The sequence below is a fragment of the Corvus hawaiiensis genome, chromosome 24, assembly GCF_020740725.1.
Source record: "Corvus hawaiiensis isolate bCorHaw1 chromosome 24, bCorHaw1.pri.cur, whole genome shotgun sequence".
In the NCBI taxonomy this organism is placed as follows: Eukaryota; Metazoa; Chordata; class Aves; order Passeriformes; family Corvidae; genus Corvus; species Corvus hawaiiensis.
In genome coordinates, this window is record NC_063236.1 from 8989914 (window position 1) to 9005127 (window position 15214).

At 64.0% G+C, this 15214-nt stretch overlaps 2 protein-coding genes across 6 annotated transcripts in view; one reads left to right on the forward strand and one right to left on the reverse strand.

Annotated features, from left to right (window-relative positions):
- The window catches only part of SOX13 (SRY-box transcription factor 13), a 37407-nt gene extending 34430 nt beyond the window's left edge, over positions 1-2977 (forward strand). For all 3 annotated transcript variants that reach the window (XM_048327952.1, XM_048327954.1, XM_048327955.1), the window contains exon 14: positions 183-2977. In XM_048327952.1, the coding sequence (XP_048183909.1) occupies positions 183-456 (274 nt within the window). In that variant the 3' untranslated portion in view covers positions 457-2977. The remainder of the gene's footprint in view (positions 1-182) is intronic.
- Positions 2850-13509, reverse strand: ETNK2 (ethanolamine kinase 2). Of its 3 annotated transcripts, XM_048327957.1 has the most exons (8): positions 13105-13509; positions 7878-8137; positions 7292-7429; positions 5997-6139; positions 5813-5896; positions 5036-5205; positions 4399-4472; positions 2850-4291 (listed from the first exon to the last, which is right to left on the reverse strand). In XM_048327957.1, exons 2-8 carry the CDS (start codon positions 8081-8083, stop codon positions 4219-4221), a joined length of 888 nt encoding a protein of 295 aa, XP_048183914.1. In that variant the 5' UTR covers positions 8084-8137; positions 13105-13509; the 3' UTR covers positions 2850-4218. The 3 variants fall into 3 exon arrangements, with proteins under 3 accessions (XP_048183914.1, XP_048183913.1, XP_048183916.1); XM_048327956.1 differs by lacking the exon at positions 13105-13509 and having other exon boundaries at positions 7878-8681; XM_048327959.1 differs by lacking the exons at positions 2850-4291; positions 4399-4472; positions 13105-13509 and adding an exon at positions 11958-12167 and having other exon boundaries at positions 5119-5205; positions 7306-7429.
- Positions 13510-15214: the final 1705 nt, after the last annotated feature.

Consider the following 15214-nt stretch of genomic DNA (forward strand, 5'->3'; position numbering starts at 1 on the left):
TGGATGTTCACCTGATGTCAATGGGGCAGGTTCTCACCTGATGCCCATGGGGCTGAGGCTCACCTGGCCCCTATGGGGTGGGTGCCCACCTGCCCCCCATGGAATGTCTCCCCTGGGTGGCTGAGGGAAGCACCATGACCCCTCACTGCCCCTCTCAGTGCCCACACCCCCGTGTCCCACAGGCCGCAGGGCAGCCAGGTGCCCCCCAGCTCCTCGGACGTGCTGTACCCACGGCCGGTGGGCGTCCAGCTGCCCCCACCCCTCCTGGAGCATTACCTGCCCCGCAGCGTGGACCCCACCATGCCCGTCATCGTCAACACCCGCAGCCTCAAGGACGGCGACGCTGGCGACGATGGGCACTCGGTGGCCGAGGGGGACATGTACCGCTACAGCGAGGACGAGGACTCGGAGGGCGAGGACAAGAGCGATGGCGAGCTGGTGGTGCTGACGGACTGAGGGGGGACAGAGGGACAGTGGAGGGGGTGGCAGGGCTGGCTGCCACCACCAGGAGGGCACGGCGTGTTCTGGTGGGATGGGACTCGGCCACAGGAGAGCTGCCCACCTGCAGAGGGGTCCCACAAGGGTGGGTACCTGGAATTTTGGGTGGTGAGGACTGGCTCGGTCTTGCTCTGGTGGCAGATGGAGCTGAGGCCACCGAGCCTGGAGATTTGGTGACATGGCTGCTGCGCTGTCACCCCTGAGGGGACCTGAGGGTCTTGGGGTGCAGAACCTCTGGAGCATCTCCCAGCCCTGCAGCACCTGCGGGTCCCAGAGAGTCTCACCTGCTGCGCTGCTGGGCACGGACTGGGGACACGGGGTGGGGACACGCTTGTCCCTCCTTTATCCTGGTGTGACCTCCCCGCCGCACTTCCCGCTCGCTCTTTGGAGCCTGCCAGCGAATTCCCACGGAGCCAATTTTAGCTCCAGCCTGGCCCCAGCTCCGGCCAAGGGCTCCTCAGGGCCCTTTGTGCTCCCAACAGCTCTGGCCCACTTTGGAAATAAAGCGGGGGTTGTTCCCGGGCTGCCAGCCCCCGCTGGGGGGGGGACGTGCCTGGCTGTCCCTGGGCACCTGTCCCTGAGCTCGGGCTCCACCTGAGCCCTGCAGGGTGAGAGGGAGGGAGAAATAATGGCCATTAGGGGGAAAAAAGGAAATAACTAGAAAAAATGACCTTGCTCTGGTCAGAGCCCGTTCCAGGGAAGGGCTGGGGATGAGGGGTGTCCAGGTGAGAATTTGGGGTGTCCAGGGGTGTGCGTCCAGTGTCTTAAGTGTGTGTGCACGGCGCCCAGGTGTCCCTGTGCAGTGTCTGAGTGTGTGCAGGGTGTCTGTCCAGGTGTGCACACACGAAGTCTGGGTGTGCGTGTGGTGTCCAGGTGTCCCTGTCCAATGTCTGAGTGTGTGCACGGTGTCCAGGTGTGTGTCCGTGGTGTCTGGGTGCGTGTGCGGTGTCCAGGGGTGTGTGTCCAGGGCCCAGGTGTGCACATGCAGTGTCCAGGTGTGCGTGTGTGCAATGGCCGGCTGTGCGCACAGTGCCCAGAGCCCAGCTGCGCACACGCGGTATCTCGGCTGGGTGTGCAGTGTCTGAGTGTGACTGTGTGGTGTGTGTGACTGTGCGGTGTCTGGGTGTGACTGTGCAGTGTCCGAGTGTGACTGTGCGGTGTGTGAGTGTGACTGTGCAGTGTTCGGCTGTGACTGTGCAGTGTCTGGGTGTGACTGTGCAGTGTCCGAGTGTGACTGTGCGGTGTGTGAGTGTGACTGTGCAGTGTTCGGCTGTGACTGTGCAGTGTCTGGGTGTGACTGTGCAGTGTCTGGGTGTGACTGTGCGGTGTCCGGGTGTGACTGTGCGGTGTGTGAGTGTGACTGTGCAGTGTTCGGCTGTGACTGTGCAGTGTCTGGGTGTGACTGTGCGGTGTGTGAGTGTGACTGTGCAGTGTTCGGCTGTGACTGTGCAGTGTCTGGGTGTGACTGTGCAGTGTCTGGGTGTGACTGTGCGGTGTCCGGGTGTGACTGTGCGGTGTGTGAGTGTGACTGTGCAGTGTTCGGCTGTGACTGTGCAGTGTCTGGGTGTGACTGTGCGGTGTGTGAGTGTGACTGTGCAGTGTCTGGGTGTGACTGTGCGGTGTCTGAGTGTGACTGTGCGGTGTGTGAGTGTGACTGTGCAGTGTCTGGGTGTGACTGTGCAGTGTGTGAGTGTGACTGTGCGGTGTCCGGGTGTGACTGTGCAGTGTCCAGCTGCGTCCCCCGTGTCCCTCCGTGCGCGGGGCTCCGGCACCTCCCTGTGGCAGCAGCCAGGAACAGGCTCCGAGCGTCTGGCACCGCGGGGCCATCACCGTGCTGGGGACACCGCGGGGACCGTGACCACGCTGGGGACACTGTGGGCACTGTCACCGTGCTGGGGACACCGCGCGAGTCGTGGCCACCCGGGCTCGAGGCCGCACAAAGCGAGGACCAGCCCCTGTCCCCGTGTCCCCAGCCCGGGGTGGGGATCCGAGGCTCGGCAGCACCAGCGCCCCAATGCTGGGGCCATAGCCCTGGGGACATCCTTTACCCCAGGGGACATCCCGCCTCGTCCCCTGCCCAGCCAACCCCTCCCTCCCTCTCCTGCCCTTTGTCAGTGCTTTATTTATTCCCAACTCCCTGTGCCGGGGCTGGGGTCCCTGGGGAAGGAAAAGGGGGTCACTGGGGAAGGAAAAACGTCCCAGCTCCAAGGTGGGATGGGATGGGGTGGGGTGGGATGCAGAGGGATTGGAAGCAGATGTGTCCCCTCCCCACAGCTGCAGCTCTTCCTGTCTCTCTTCCATTTCTTTTTCTTTTTCTTTTTTTTGGTGTTTTGTTTTGTTTTTAAAGATTGTAAATATAGATAGAGCTTTATTTTGTTAATAAGACGACGAGTAACTTAACCTGTATATTTCACATCCCTGTTTACAACCCTCCCTCCCCCTGTCCCTTGGCACAATAAAAGTGACTTTTTGGAGCAGAGAGAGGGGCCTGGGCTTCACCAGATTGGGGGGCAAGGGTTGGATGGGGACATCTCCAGATCCAGAGGGGACAGGAGCACCCCCAGACTCCGAGGGTGCTGCCCCTGCTCCAGCACAAGTCCCCCACCAGACCCACCACCCCCAAATTCCAGCTACCAGCAGCTTTTATTTCGCACCAAAACGAACACGGACGCACCAGCAGCCCTGGCTCCGGCTGGGGGACGTCCCTGTGCCCGCAGGGGGGGACAGTCACCTTGTCCCCACGGCCAAGGCAGGGGCACAGGGCGCTGATTGCACCCCCGGCTGCTGCACAACCACTGCGATGAGCTGGACAGGGCTCAGCAGGGCAGGGTGGGGGGTGAAGCTGTGCCCAGTCCTGGAGCAGCTCCGTGCCACCTCCTCCCGGGGGTGGGGACGTGGCCAAGGAAGGTGCACAGGGTTGGGGACGGGCAGGACTGACCCCCCTGGACTCCCCGGACACCCTTGGTCCCAGAGGTGAGGGCGAAGGCAGAGCTGGGAACCTCCTGCTCCAGCAGCACGGGGGGTGGGGGGAAGCCAGCAAGCTGAGGGGGGCAGTGGGGACAGGCAGGGCCAGCCCCGGGCTGGGCACAGCACAGGGGACAGGCACCCAGTGCCCACCAGCAGCACCCCACTGGTCCCAAATCCTCGTGGCTCACGGCTGGCCCTGCCCCTTTCCCCCGCAGCTCCCACCCCTCCCACCCCTCCCGTGCCTGGGGTCAGCAGGGACCCAGGAAAGGTGCTGGTTTGGGGGTGGCACCTCAGTGCCACCAGCAGGGCAGGAGGGGACAGAGGGTGCAGCGAAGGGGGGCAGCCAAAATGACCGGGCAGCTCTGGGGGCTCCTGAGCGGATGGGGTGACCCCGTGTCCCTCCTCGGGGACAGCGCAGGGGGGGCAGGACGGGTGCCAGGCCGAGCAGCAGCAGCAGCAGTGCCAGCAGGGCACGGCCCTGCCGGGCACCGGGGCCGAGCGGGGCTCAGCCTTAAGGCGATGGTGAGGCTTCCTCGCGTGGGCTGGGGCCTCGCCGGGGCTGTGGTCCTCTCCAGCATCTCATGGTCCAGTCTTGGGGGGTGTCCAGGGTCTCCTGGAAGCGGCGCCGGCTGGGGCAGAGCTCCTCTCCTCCCCCTTGGCAGCGGCAGGACCGGCCCTTGACCCCAGCAGGGCTGGGCAAGGGGCGAGGGGGACGCGAGGACACGGCCGGGACAGAAGAGCTCGGGGTGGTGCCTATTTGGGGACCTGCAGGGCTGTGACCACCGGCTTCATCTTGAAGTACTCTTTAAACCTTAACTTTGCATATCTGCCAAGAAAAGAGGGACAGCCCTGAGCCACTCGTGGCCCCAGGGGCTGCCAGGATCCTCCTGCTCTCCGGTCATTTCCCACCGGGAGCAACCGAGCTGGACTCACCGTAAGAAATTAAAGTCTATGGTGGAGTATTTGTCCTGGATCAGGCCCCAGCATGCCCAGAGGAAATGGGAGGCCTGCAATGGGCAGAACAAGGATCAGGGAATGGGCACGGGGCATCCGTGCCCGCGGGACAGGGGCAGTGACGACGACAGGACACGGAGCGGGGCTGGCCCACACCGAGATTTTTGTGCCCTCCAGAGGCTGCTCCCTTCAGGGACAATGCTGAACACGGGGTCCCAGCCCCTGTGCTGCCCTCCCAGCAGCTCCAGCCAGGGAAAAGAGAGGATATTTCACCCGAAATTTCCAGAAAATTGGCTCGGGCCGCCCCTGGCAGTTCCCAAAGAGGATTTCCTCACGCCAGGCCGTGTCTGACCCCTCTGCAGGGACGCCCAAGGCCGCGGCTGTCGGACACACGCTGTCCCCAGCACACCCCTGTGACCTTGCCCGAGGGCTCGGTGCCCCTGAGGCGCTGCCAGGCCCTGTGGGACAGCCTGGCCCAGGTGTCCCCAAGCCCCTGAGCTGGCACCTGCAGCCCCATCCATCCTCGCCAGGGCAGCTGGAAGCCCAAGAGCAGAGGAAATCCCATGCCCTGGGTTGTGTTCTCACCCCTGGAGCAAGGCCGGCTCCTTCTACTCACCAAGGAAAACTTGTTCACTTGCACGTAGAGAGTTTCCAGCTCCTCCTCGGACACCTGGGTGTCCCCTGGGTGCCCCCGGGTGAGCTCCTTGTAGGCCTGCAGGTAGGAGCGCAGCCACTGCAGCTGCGTCTCCTTGCTGGGGTAGAGGCCGTAATCCACCTCCTTCACGCCTGTGGGGGTCAGGGGGACACAGGGGGGACACGGGGGGGACACGGGGGGGTTGGATTCCCCACGAGAAGAACACAGCCCCAGCCGTGCACAAACCGAGGAGCAGCTGCTGGCCCCCACCCGGCCTCGGGGGCGTTCAGGTGCCCAAGGCCAGCAGAGACCCTGCCTCGGACAAGGCTCTGAGCATGGACAGCCCCGTTTCCTGCTGTAGGATTGGGGGTGCAGCTCCCTCCTTCATCCCAGTAACAGGAGACCCCATTTTCCATCCCTGGACTGGGAATACAAGTCCCTCCTCCACCCCCAGGGATGAAGAGAGACCACATTTCCCACCCCAGGACAGGGGACACAACTCCCTCCTCCATCCCAGTAACAGGAGACCCCATTTCCCACCATGGGAGTGGGGACACAACTCCCTTGTCCATCCCAGTAACAGGAGACCCCATTTCCCACCACGGGAGTGGGGACACAACTCCCTTGTCCATCCCAGTAACAGGAGACCCCATTTCCCACCATGGGAGTGGGGACACAACTCCCTCCTCCACCCCCAGGGATGGGGACACCCCAGGCCAGCAGTGGGGGGGACCTTTGGAGCCCCGAGAAGATCCCAACCTGCAAACTCATTGAAGTGGTTCCCAATGTCGAAGGCCTGGTAGTTGTACCCCGTGTACTCGTAGTCGATGAAGCGAACGTGCTCTGCAGAGGCAAAGGTGGAGGCCGTGAGGAGGGGAGGGACAGAGGTGACAGAGGGACAGAGGTGACAGAGGGACAGAGGTGACCCCCCGGGCACGCAGACCTCGTGTCCTGTCGTAGATGATGTTCTTGCACAGGAGGTCGTTGTGGCACAGCACCACGGGGGACCCCAGCTGCGACAGCGTCTCCTTCATCCAGGCCAGCTCCTGCTCCAGCGCCTCCAGGCTGGGCACGTCCTGCGGGAGGCTGGCAAGAGGGACAAAAGGGACAGGGGGATGGGGTGGCATCGCTGCTGCTCTCGGGGAGCCTCCCTGGGGGCTCAGGGGCAGAATTTCCCCAGCTTCCAGCGCTTCCCTGGGGGCTCAGCTGTTGCATTTCCCGACTTCCCTCTCGTGCCTTACAAAGGACCCCATTAATGACACAAAGCGGGGCTAACGAGGCTGGTTTTGGGGAGGGGACCAGGTCCAGCTGCCTGGTACCCAGGCAGACACCACAACCCAGTCTCAGCGCGTCCCTTGCCCCCCAAAACCCCCACGCCCACCCCCCCAAATCCACCCAGGCCGCCCCCAGCGCTCTGTCCCCGAGCACCCGGAGAAGCCCCGGGGAATGTTTTGGACTCTGGCGGGGCACGCAGCCCCGCGGTAACCTCGGGAGCGTGGGTTCCAAGAAGAGAGCTCGTTAATCATTGCCTAATTGGCCGCGCTGAAGGCGCAGCTTGGGTAAAGTCTGCCCGTGGCCCGGCGGGGGCTGAGAAAAGCCCGGCTGGCTCCTGCCGCTGGTTAATGATTCCCCTGCCTCGGGGTTCGTTCACCTCCTCCGCCTCTTGGGGCTGCCCGAATCCTTCCCAGACACCCCAACACTCACCTGGTGCATCAACCCAGCCTTCTGCCCTCCCAAAAAAAATGGGATGGGCTGGTTGGGAGTGGGGACTGGGTGTTTGAATCTAGGCTGGGTTTCTAGGATTCATCGTCAGCTCAGCAGGGCTTGAGCTCCGGCTTATTCTAGGCTTAAATTCCCTGGAGGAGGAGGAGGAGGAGGAGGAGGAGGAGGAGGAGGAGGAGGAGGAGGGGGAGGAGCGGGAGGAGGATTGGTACAGCAGTGGGAGGCTGTGGCTCCAGCTGGATCCTGCCTGGATGCCGCACAGACACATCCCAGAGCCCCAAAAAAGCTGAATTTCCCCCAGACTGACAGCAGGAAGGGGCTGGAGCTGCCTCCACCCCACACGGAGCTCCAGGAGGGATCCAGCAGCGGATCCAGCCCCAAACTCACCCCCAGATCCCCGCAGAGGCTTTACCTGGGAACCAGGGCTCTTCCCCCCGGTCCTGCCTGGCCCTAGAGCTGGGTGGGCAGCGGGTGCCCGAGGCAGAGCGGGGCTCTGTGGGATCCCTCTGCCTTTACCTGGGGTCGGATACCTTTGGGCTGAGCTCCGTCTTCACCAGGGTGAGGTATTTGTGCAGCTTCTGCCACAGGATGGGCCTGGGGAGGCTCCCGTTGGCGTGGATGGCGTGGACTCGGGCCATCTCCCGGGCCACCAGCCTGGCGTGGAGCACAGGAGAGGGGTGAGAGGTGATCCCAAATCCTTCAAATCCCTCCCAAAATCCCCAAAAGAGCTTTGGGACGTCTTGAGGGGGATTCTTTGAAAATCTTGTTTAAAAGCACGGGGTTGGCACAGCTGAACCCTCATTCCATGGCAGGGATCAGCCTCTGAAGCATTTCAGAGTTCACATTTTCAGGGCAAATTCAGCCCAAAACTGTGCTTCCCAAGAAATTCCAGCTTCCCAGGAAACTTCTCCTCGCCAAAACCCGATGCTTTAGAAATTTGCTAATTTTGATGATCCTGGCTGAAATTTGGCCCATTTATCCCCCAACACCACCCAGGCCTGGGCACACCAGTGACCCCCACCCATGGCAGCGAGGGGAGAGCTGGAAACATGGAACAAACCCCTGGAAAACCCCCAGGGGATGACACGGGGGTCCCACAAACCTGAAGATGTGGGGGTCCCGCACGTGGTCAGGCCCCAGCGCGATTCCTGGCAGGAACTGGTAGCAGAGCCCGTTCTGAAAGGCGCAGTAGAGGTCGGGGGCGCAGCCGTGGGCGCGCAGCACCTGGAAATTCCTCAGCTCCGTCTCCCTGTCCACCAGCAGCTCCGTCTTCCTGCCGTACACACGCACCAGCACCGCGTCCGCCATGCCCTCGTCCCTGTAGCAGGCCACCAGCTTGTTGGTGATGCCATCGGTGAAGAGCTGGGTGGGGACAAAGACGGCGCCGGTGACACCTGAACATCCCAGCTGGGAATGGGGGAACCCCTTCGCCTCCTTCCCAGCAGTGGAAAAACCTCGTGGCAAGGGCAGGAACGGGGAAAAGGAGCGGGGTGGCACAGCCAGGAAGGCTCTTGGGGGAGGGGACAGGAGTTTGCAAGGCCTCGAGGCTCTGTGCAGGCAGCCATGGGCAGAGCCACGCTGGTGGTTTGGGTGGAAATCCTGCTGCTTTCCACCTGGGATAGCTCAGGGATAGCGCAGGGATAGCTCAGGGATAGCTCAGGGATAGCTCAGGGATAGCCCAGGGATAGCCCAGGGATAGCCCAAGGATAGCCCAGGGATAGCTCAGGGATAGCCCAGGGATAGCCCAGGGATAGCTCAGGCCACATGCGCCGCCAGCACGCTCAGCACGGGAGCAGCCCCGGGAATCGCTCCCGAAAAAAAAAAAAAACCAAAAAACCGGCGTCAATTGGCACAAAATAAATAAAAAATAAATAACTAAACCACGCAACGAAGCCGAAAACAAGCCCGAAGCAAACACCACCCCCCCCCATCCCCTCCTCCGACCCTCCCCGCGGGCCGGGGCGCTGATAGGCGGGGATGTCGCTGCTGGGGACGTCTCGTGTCACCGCTCTGACGGCTCCTCGCAGATGGAAAGGGAGTTTTGTTCTCCCGGCGCTCCGCCTTGGCCGCCTGCCCGCGCACATGCCGGGGCTGCTGCCGCCCGCGCCGGGCTCCGCGCCCCATCCCGCCGCGATTTCGGGCACCTCCGGGGCACCCAGAGGGTTTGGGGATGTGTCACCCTGTGAGAAACCACCGTCCCCGTGCCAGCTCCAGGCTGGGCACTTCGGGGTGCTGCAGCTCCCCGTGGGAATGATTCCTTCATCCCGCCGGGATTTTGGACACCTCCGGGGCACTGAGGGGGTTTGGGGATGTGTCACGCCGTGGGAAATCCCTGTCCCCCACGCCAGCTCCGAGGTGCTGCGTCTTCCCATGGGAATGATTCCTTCAACCCTTTGGGATCGGGGAGCCGGAGCAGGAGGGGGTTGAGGGCTCCTGCTCCGGCAGCCGCGGAGCTCGGGGGTGGGATGGATAATTTTAGACATCCCACTCAGCAACCCACACTCCCCTATAGGGTGCCTATATATAGGGCTCCCCGTGCAGCCTCCCGAGGGAGACTCCAGGCACTGGAACGGGACCCTCCAAGTCAGATGGGGTTGACACCCCTGTCCCACAGCTGGAGGGGGATTTGGGGTGAGCAGGGCGAGGCGGCCGCCCCATCCTGGGGGGTTGCTGCCCCTCAGCTGCGGCTGAACCTTCTCAAGCTGCTTTTCCCCGAGCTGATAATCTGGATTTCTGCCATGGGGCCACGCTCAGCTCTCTCCTCCCCTGGTCCTGCCAGGCCCCAGAGGCTGGAAGTTCAGGCAGCAGAGGTGTCACGGCCTGTCCATGCAGGTGTCACCATGGGCCACACGCGGGTCGGCCGCAGGTGAACGGCTCCACGTTGAGTGAAATCCTCGTGTGCTGCTCTGTTTTGCTGCCCCACAGCCCGGGCAGCCCTTTCCAGCAGGTTTAGCGGGATTACTGAGCCTTATCCCCCCCCGAATTCCAGGCCACCAACTTTGGAGACGCACACGTGGTTCCTCGGTGACCTGCAGGGGCTCACCAGGTTTGGGGGTGGCAGCTCCGTCAGCTCCCAAGGATCAGCTGCGGCTCCCTGGGAGATGCCCCGTGCTGTTCCTTGTGGATCCAGGCTGCAGCCACCCCCAAATCCTTCCCTTCTGCAGCTGGGTGACAGCAGGGATGGGGGGGAAGGGGTGCGGCTGCATGAACTTTGCGGCGATTAAACGCAAAGCGAGACCCGAGCCCTGCGCCAAAGCGCTGGGGTGAAGCAGCAAAATCCAGCTCCTGGTGCTGCACCTGCTGGGAGAATCCATCAGCATTCCCAAAACACCACCTCAGCACACCCAGCCCGGGGCCGGGCACCAGCAGGGCAACTTTTTGCCAAATTCGGGCTAAAAGCATCCAACCCTGCCCCGCTGCAGTCCTCGCACGGCTTCGGCTCCGCGTCGCTGCCGCTCTTATCTCTGGCTGAGGGATGGATGGAGGAGTTTGTGCTTCCCTGGGAGCGTGAGTGGCTGACTCAGCGGCACGGACATTCCTCGGGGATGAGGAGCCGGAGCCCTGGGAAGCGGGCACAACCTGGAGCGCAGGAGCCCTCAGCGAGAAGAGCGCAGGGCAGGGCAGCCCGAGCGCCCGGATCCTTCTCCCCGCGTTCCTGAGCTCCGGGAGGTTTTCCCGTGCCACCGGCACAGCCTGGTACAGCCCCCGCGAGCAGCCGGGCGCTGCCACCGGGCAGCGAGGTGCTGGGAACGGGGCAGCGCTCCAGGGCAGCGGGAAAGGGAATGGGATCGCTAATGGGAACCAGCTGAGGCCCCTGCCCCGCTCCATCCCCTCCCGAGCGGCTCCTGCGAGGGGAAACGCGGGAGGAGGGAAAGCAGCCGAGGGAAACGCAACGGGAGGGTTTTTCCCTCAACTCCCAAGCGATTTTTCTCCTTTTTTTCCTTTAAATTAAAAACACACGCACGCACACCCGAGCTGCTGTTAAACACCGACCCCTGCGGAGCCTGGATCCCACAGAGCCGGGGTCCCTCAACAAGCACCGAGCTCTGCGAGCAGAGCGAGACATTTCCTGCCCCTGCAAACTCCAACTCCCAGCTTCCTGCCCGCTGCCAGCTGCCCTTTCAGATGTCTTTTCCTGCAGCTTCTTGTATTTAATTACACGTGGCTATTAATACATTTTTAATGACCGGAAGCGTGTGCCTTCGGAGAGGACACTCACTCACGTGCAGATGTTTAAGGGCACCCAGTCCCAGCCCCTCCACGCCCCGGTGCCCAGCGCCAGGGCACTGCTGAGGGCACCGGCGCCACCAGCCCGTGGCACCCCAGACCTGGCCGGCGGCGAGGACGGCGAGAGGGATTCCCACGCCAGCCCAGTTCTCCCAGCAAAGCCCTGGCAGCTCCGCACAGCCGAGCCCTGTCCCGCGCCAGGAGCCCGGAGCTGGTGGCCAGCTCCTACCCGAACTGGGGGCTCAGCCCACGCAGCCCGGGAAAGGTGGGAGCCAACAAATATCCCAAACAAGGGCAGCTCCCAGGAGCGGCCCCTCCTGCGGGCACCCCCGCGCCGCGGCAGCGACCCTGGGGACACTTGGCACTCACAGCCACCGCTCGGTGACCACCCCAGGGGTCCCTAAACCCCGGGGAGGGGGTGTGATGGGGGTGTCACGGCTGATGGACCCCTCGGTTACGCTCTGAGAGTGGAGGGGAGACCCCGGGGTGGGGGGACAGGGGGCAGGTCCTAGGGACTCCCATGGTGGTTCCACAGCCACCCTCATGTGGACCTTATAGACCCCTCAGTGAGCTCTCCTGCTGCCCCACGGCCAGGCCTAGAGCCCCCTTGGGTGAACCCCACAGACCCCCTTGGGTGAGCCCTACATCCCCCCTCGAACAAATCCGGTAGTCCCCCGGGTCGAACCCCACAGCCCCCCTAGGATGCACCCTATAGCCCCCCAGGCTGAGCCCCACCACCCCGCAGAACGGACCCTATAGCCCCCCAGGCTGAGCCTCGCAGCCCCCCTTGAGCTGACCCCATACCCCGCCGGGGTGAGCCCCGCAGCCCCCTCGGACAGACCCTACAACCCCATAACCCCACCCCAGCCGGGCTCTGCAGCCCCACCGGGCGATCCCCGCGGGGGAGCGGCCGCCGGTTCGCGGGGTGCCGGCGCAGGGTCCCCCCTCCCCGTACCTTGGTTTTCACCGTGGCCGGCTCCCAGGCGGGTCTCAGCTGCCGCACGATCCGCAGCGCCCCGGGCAGCACGTCCCCCTCGTCCACCGCAGTGCCGAGGTGTGGCACGGCGGGGGTCCCGCCGCCGCCCCCCCGCTCCGGCCCCGGGCAGTCGGGGCAGCGGGCGGGCGGTGCGGCCATGGCCAGCTCCGCGCTGCCGGAGCCGCGGCCCATGTGCCGGGGGCTGCGCGGGGCCGGCGGCCGCGGGGAGGAGCCGCCGCCGTTGGGAAGCCATGAGTCACCGGCCCGCCTCCCGCCCGCCTCCCCGGCAGCGGCGGCAGCGCCCGCACCGCCACCGCGGGCAGGGGACGCGCATCCGACCGGGAGCGGCACCGCGGGCAGAGGACCCGCATCCTACCGGGAGCGGCATCCCGCACCGGGGACACGAATCCGACCGGGACCGGCACCACGGGCAGCGGGTCCGCATCCTACCGGGACCGGCATCCCGGACAGGGCACGCGCACCGCACCCACACCGAGACCCGAGCGCCGCACCCGCACCCGATCCGCACCGGCATCAGCGGACCCGCACCGGGACCCGGGCAACGGATCCGCGCCCCACCCGCACCGGCATCAGCGGACGCGCATCCCACCCGCATCGGGTCCCCAGGCCGCCGGCGCCCGACCGGGACCGGCATCCCGGGCAGTGGATCCGCACCGGGATCGGGCATCCCATCCACGCCCGACCCGCACCGGCATCCTGGGCAGCGGAGCCCCGCCCGGCCGGCACCGGCACCGGGAGCGCGCTCTGCCGCCCCTGCAGTCGGTGCCTCCCCAGCTCATTCCCGGAGCCCCTCAGCCACCCCCGAGCATCCGCCTCGCACCGGGATCCCCCCTCCACACCTGCTGCCGGTGCCTCCTGCCCGGGTTCCTTCCCCATCCATTCCTGGAACCCCAAAGCCATCCCGGAGGATCCGCACCGGGACCGGGACCGCCCCCGCCACACCTGCAACTGCACCCCAGTTCCTCTCCATCCACATCCATCCACATCCATCCACATCCATCGGTATCCGTCCGCCCATCCCCTGAGCCCCTCCGCCATCCCGAGGGGCTCCGCACAGCCCCCACTCCCTGCCTTTGGGGTTAAAAAGGATGAGGACGCCACGCACGGGATGAGCTGGCAGCACCCAAGGCTCCAGGCGGGATGGATCCCCTCGGGATAACCTCTCCAGGCACTGACTTCCATAGGGATTCACAGCTGGGCTGGGAAGAGGTTTTTGGGGGTGAAGGCAGAGCGGGATTTTCCCGCTGGCAGAGCCCCCGCTGCTCCCGGACGCGGCTTCATTATCAGAGGAAATAACAGCGTCACATGGCCGCGAGAGGAGAATGCCCCCTCCAAAGCTCCCGGCTGGCCGTGCCTGAAATCAGCTCAATGGACCATGGAGACCTGGGGAAAATCATTTAAGGAAGGGGAGGAGGCCGGAGGGGACAAAAAACCCCCTCCAGGCAGTTTCCCGTGTTTCTAAAAATAGCGCGAGCCCTGTCAGTGTTAATAGGATGGGCATAATTGCTGCCGCGCTTTGCCGGGCTGAGCGCGGCCTAATTGCTCGGCCGGAACGATCTAATCCGGGGTAGCGGTGCCCCGCAGGCAGGGCCGCCGCATCCAGCGGGAAATTGCCCCTGGAGCAGGCGATTAGAGGTGTTAATAAACCCGGCTTAAGGGGCCCGGCAGCGGCACCGAGAGCGGCTCTGGCGGATTTTTCCTTCCGCTGCTTGAAACGAGTGCGCGGAATTGGAATAGAAAGGGATCCACGAAAAAATACCCTGGTTTAGGCCAGGCTGAGAGTTTTCCAGCTGAGGGGCTGTGGCAGAAGCCGCGGTGGGGGCTGAAGTCACCTTTCACATCTTCCCATCCTCTCGAGTCTTCTCCAGCCCAGAGCCTTGGCTGTGGAGAACAGGTTTGGAAATTTCCAAGTGGAATTTCGCTGTGCTGGGAAGGGGAGAGGAGGCTCTTGCCGGCATCTCTGCGCACCCTGAACGTCGTGGATGTAGCTCCAGCCCTGACCTGAGCAGATTCCCTCTTTTCTGAGGGTCTCTCCCATCCCTCCCTGCCGCCGCTTCCCAGCTCCCGGGGTTTCCTGTGCTGATGAGCGGCTGCTCCGGGCGTACTCAGGAAACGCTGTAGGAGAGGAGATATTCGTCCCTTCCCTCCACCCCCCGGCCCTGAAGAGCCGCTGCCACCACCCCCGTGTTGGAGGCGACAGAGAAAACCCACCACATCCCACCCACAGGAGCCTGGATCTTCCCACCCCCGGAACCGCCGGGGTTGTGCATCCCAGCACGAAGAGGTTTAAACACTCCGCGGCTGCAGAGAACCTCCCAGGAGGGACAAACATCCACCCCAGACACATCGTCTCCGCTCTGGGGCTGCCGTGGGGCAGGGCAGGGATGAGGATCCGGGCTGGGAGCAGAGGGGAGGCTGCTAGAAGGGTCACACAGCAGCCACCGGCTCGGTGCTGGCAGGAGAATCCCCCTCCCAACCATCCCTGCAGCTGAGAGGGAATTTGTCAGCTCTGGGAGCTCTTCATCAGCAGTGGAATTTCCAGCACTGGGAATTCATCACCAGTCCCTGCTGGCTGCAGCACTGAGGGTGAGGAGCTCCTGCCAGCAGCTGCTCTTCCATGGGGAGACCCTGACTCGCTCTAGGCTCTGCTCAAGGAGCAGCTTTCTCTGAGGATCATGGCACTCCCAGCACCTAAACTGGTCAAAGTGGAGGCGAGACCGTGTTCCCTTGGCGTTGGGAGCACTCGGATTCGCGGCAGCACTGGGAATGTCCCCCCCAGCTGGCAGCACTGCCCTGTCCCTCCCTTCAGGCCGGCTGGCACAGGGCTGGCAGCTCCAGGGGCATTTCCACATCCAGGGCAGAGACAAAACTCTGGCTTTTCATGGAAGCAGGCCCTGGGACATGAACCACCTTCCCGTGTGACACAGTCCCCTCCCCACAGAGCCCCCGCAGAGCTGAGGCACAGCCCCGTCCCTGTCCCCAAGGGGACATCCAGGGGTCCTGAGACCGCCCCATCTGCAGAAAGAGCTTTGCAGAGCCCTTGATTTTCCCACAGGAGGTGCGGTGGCAGGAGCTGGGAGGGGGCTGCACCCTTATGGGATGGAAGGACACAGACGCAGTGGTGGCTCCTGGTAGAGGGACATTTGTGGCCCAGTTCTCCAAACAAAGGTTTCTGATCCCCCCCTCAGCAAGACCCAGCCCCACTCAGCCTCCTG

What these genes read in the sequence shown, in the direction of transcription:
- ETNK2 (XM_048327957.1), bottom strand. Translation starts at nt 8,083, where the DNA reads ATGGCGGACGCGGTGCTGGTGCGTGTGTACGGCAGGAAGACGGAGCTG. An exon ending in CGGGACCCCCACATCTTCAG is followed by an intron (nt 7,430 to 7,877) that starts GTTTGTGGGACC and finishes GCTCCACGCCAG; the next exon opens with GCTGGTGGCCCGGGAGATGG. An exon ending in CCACTTCAATGAGTTTGCAG is followed by an intron (nt 5,206 to 5,812) that starts GTTGGGATCTTC and finishes TGACCCCCACAG; the next exon opens with GCGTGAAGGAGGTGGATTAC.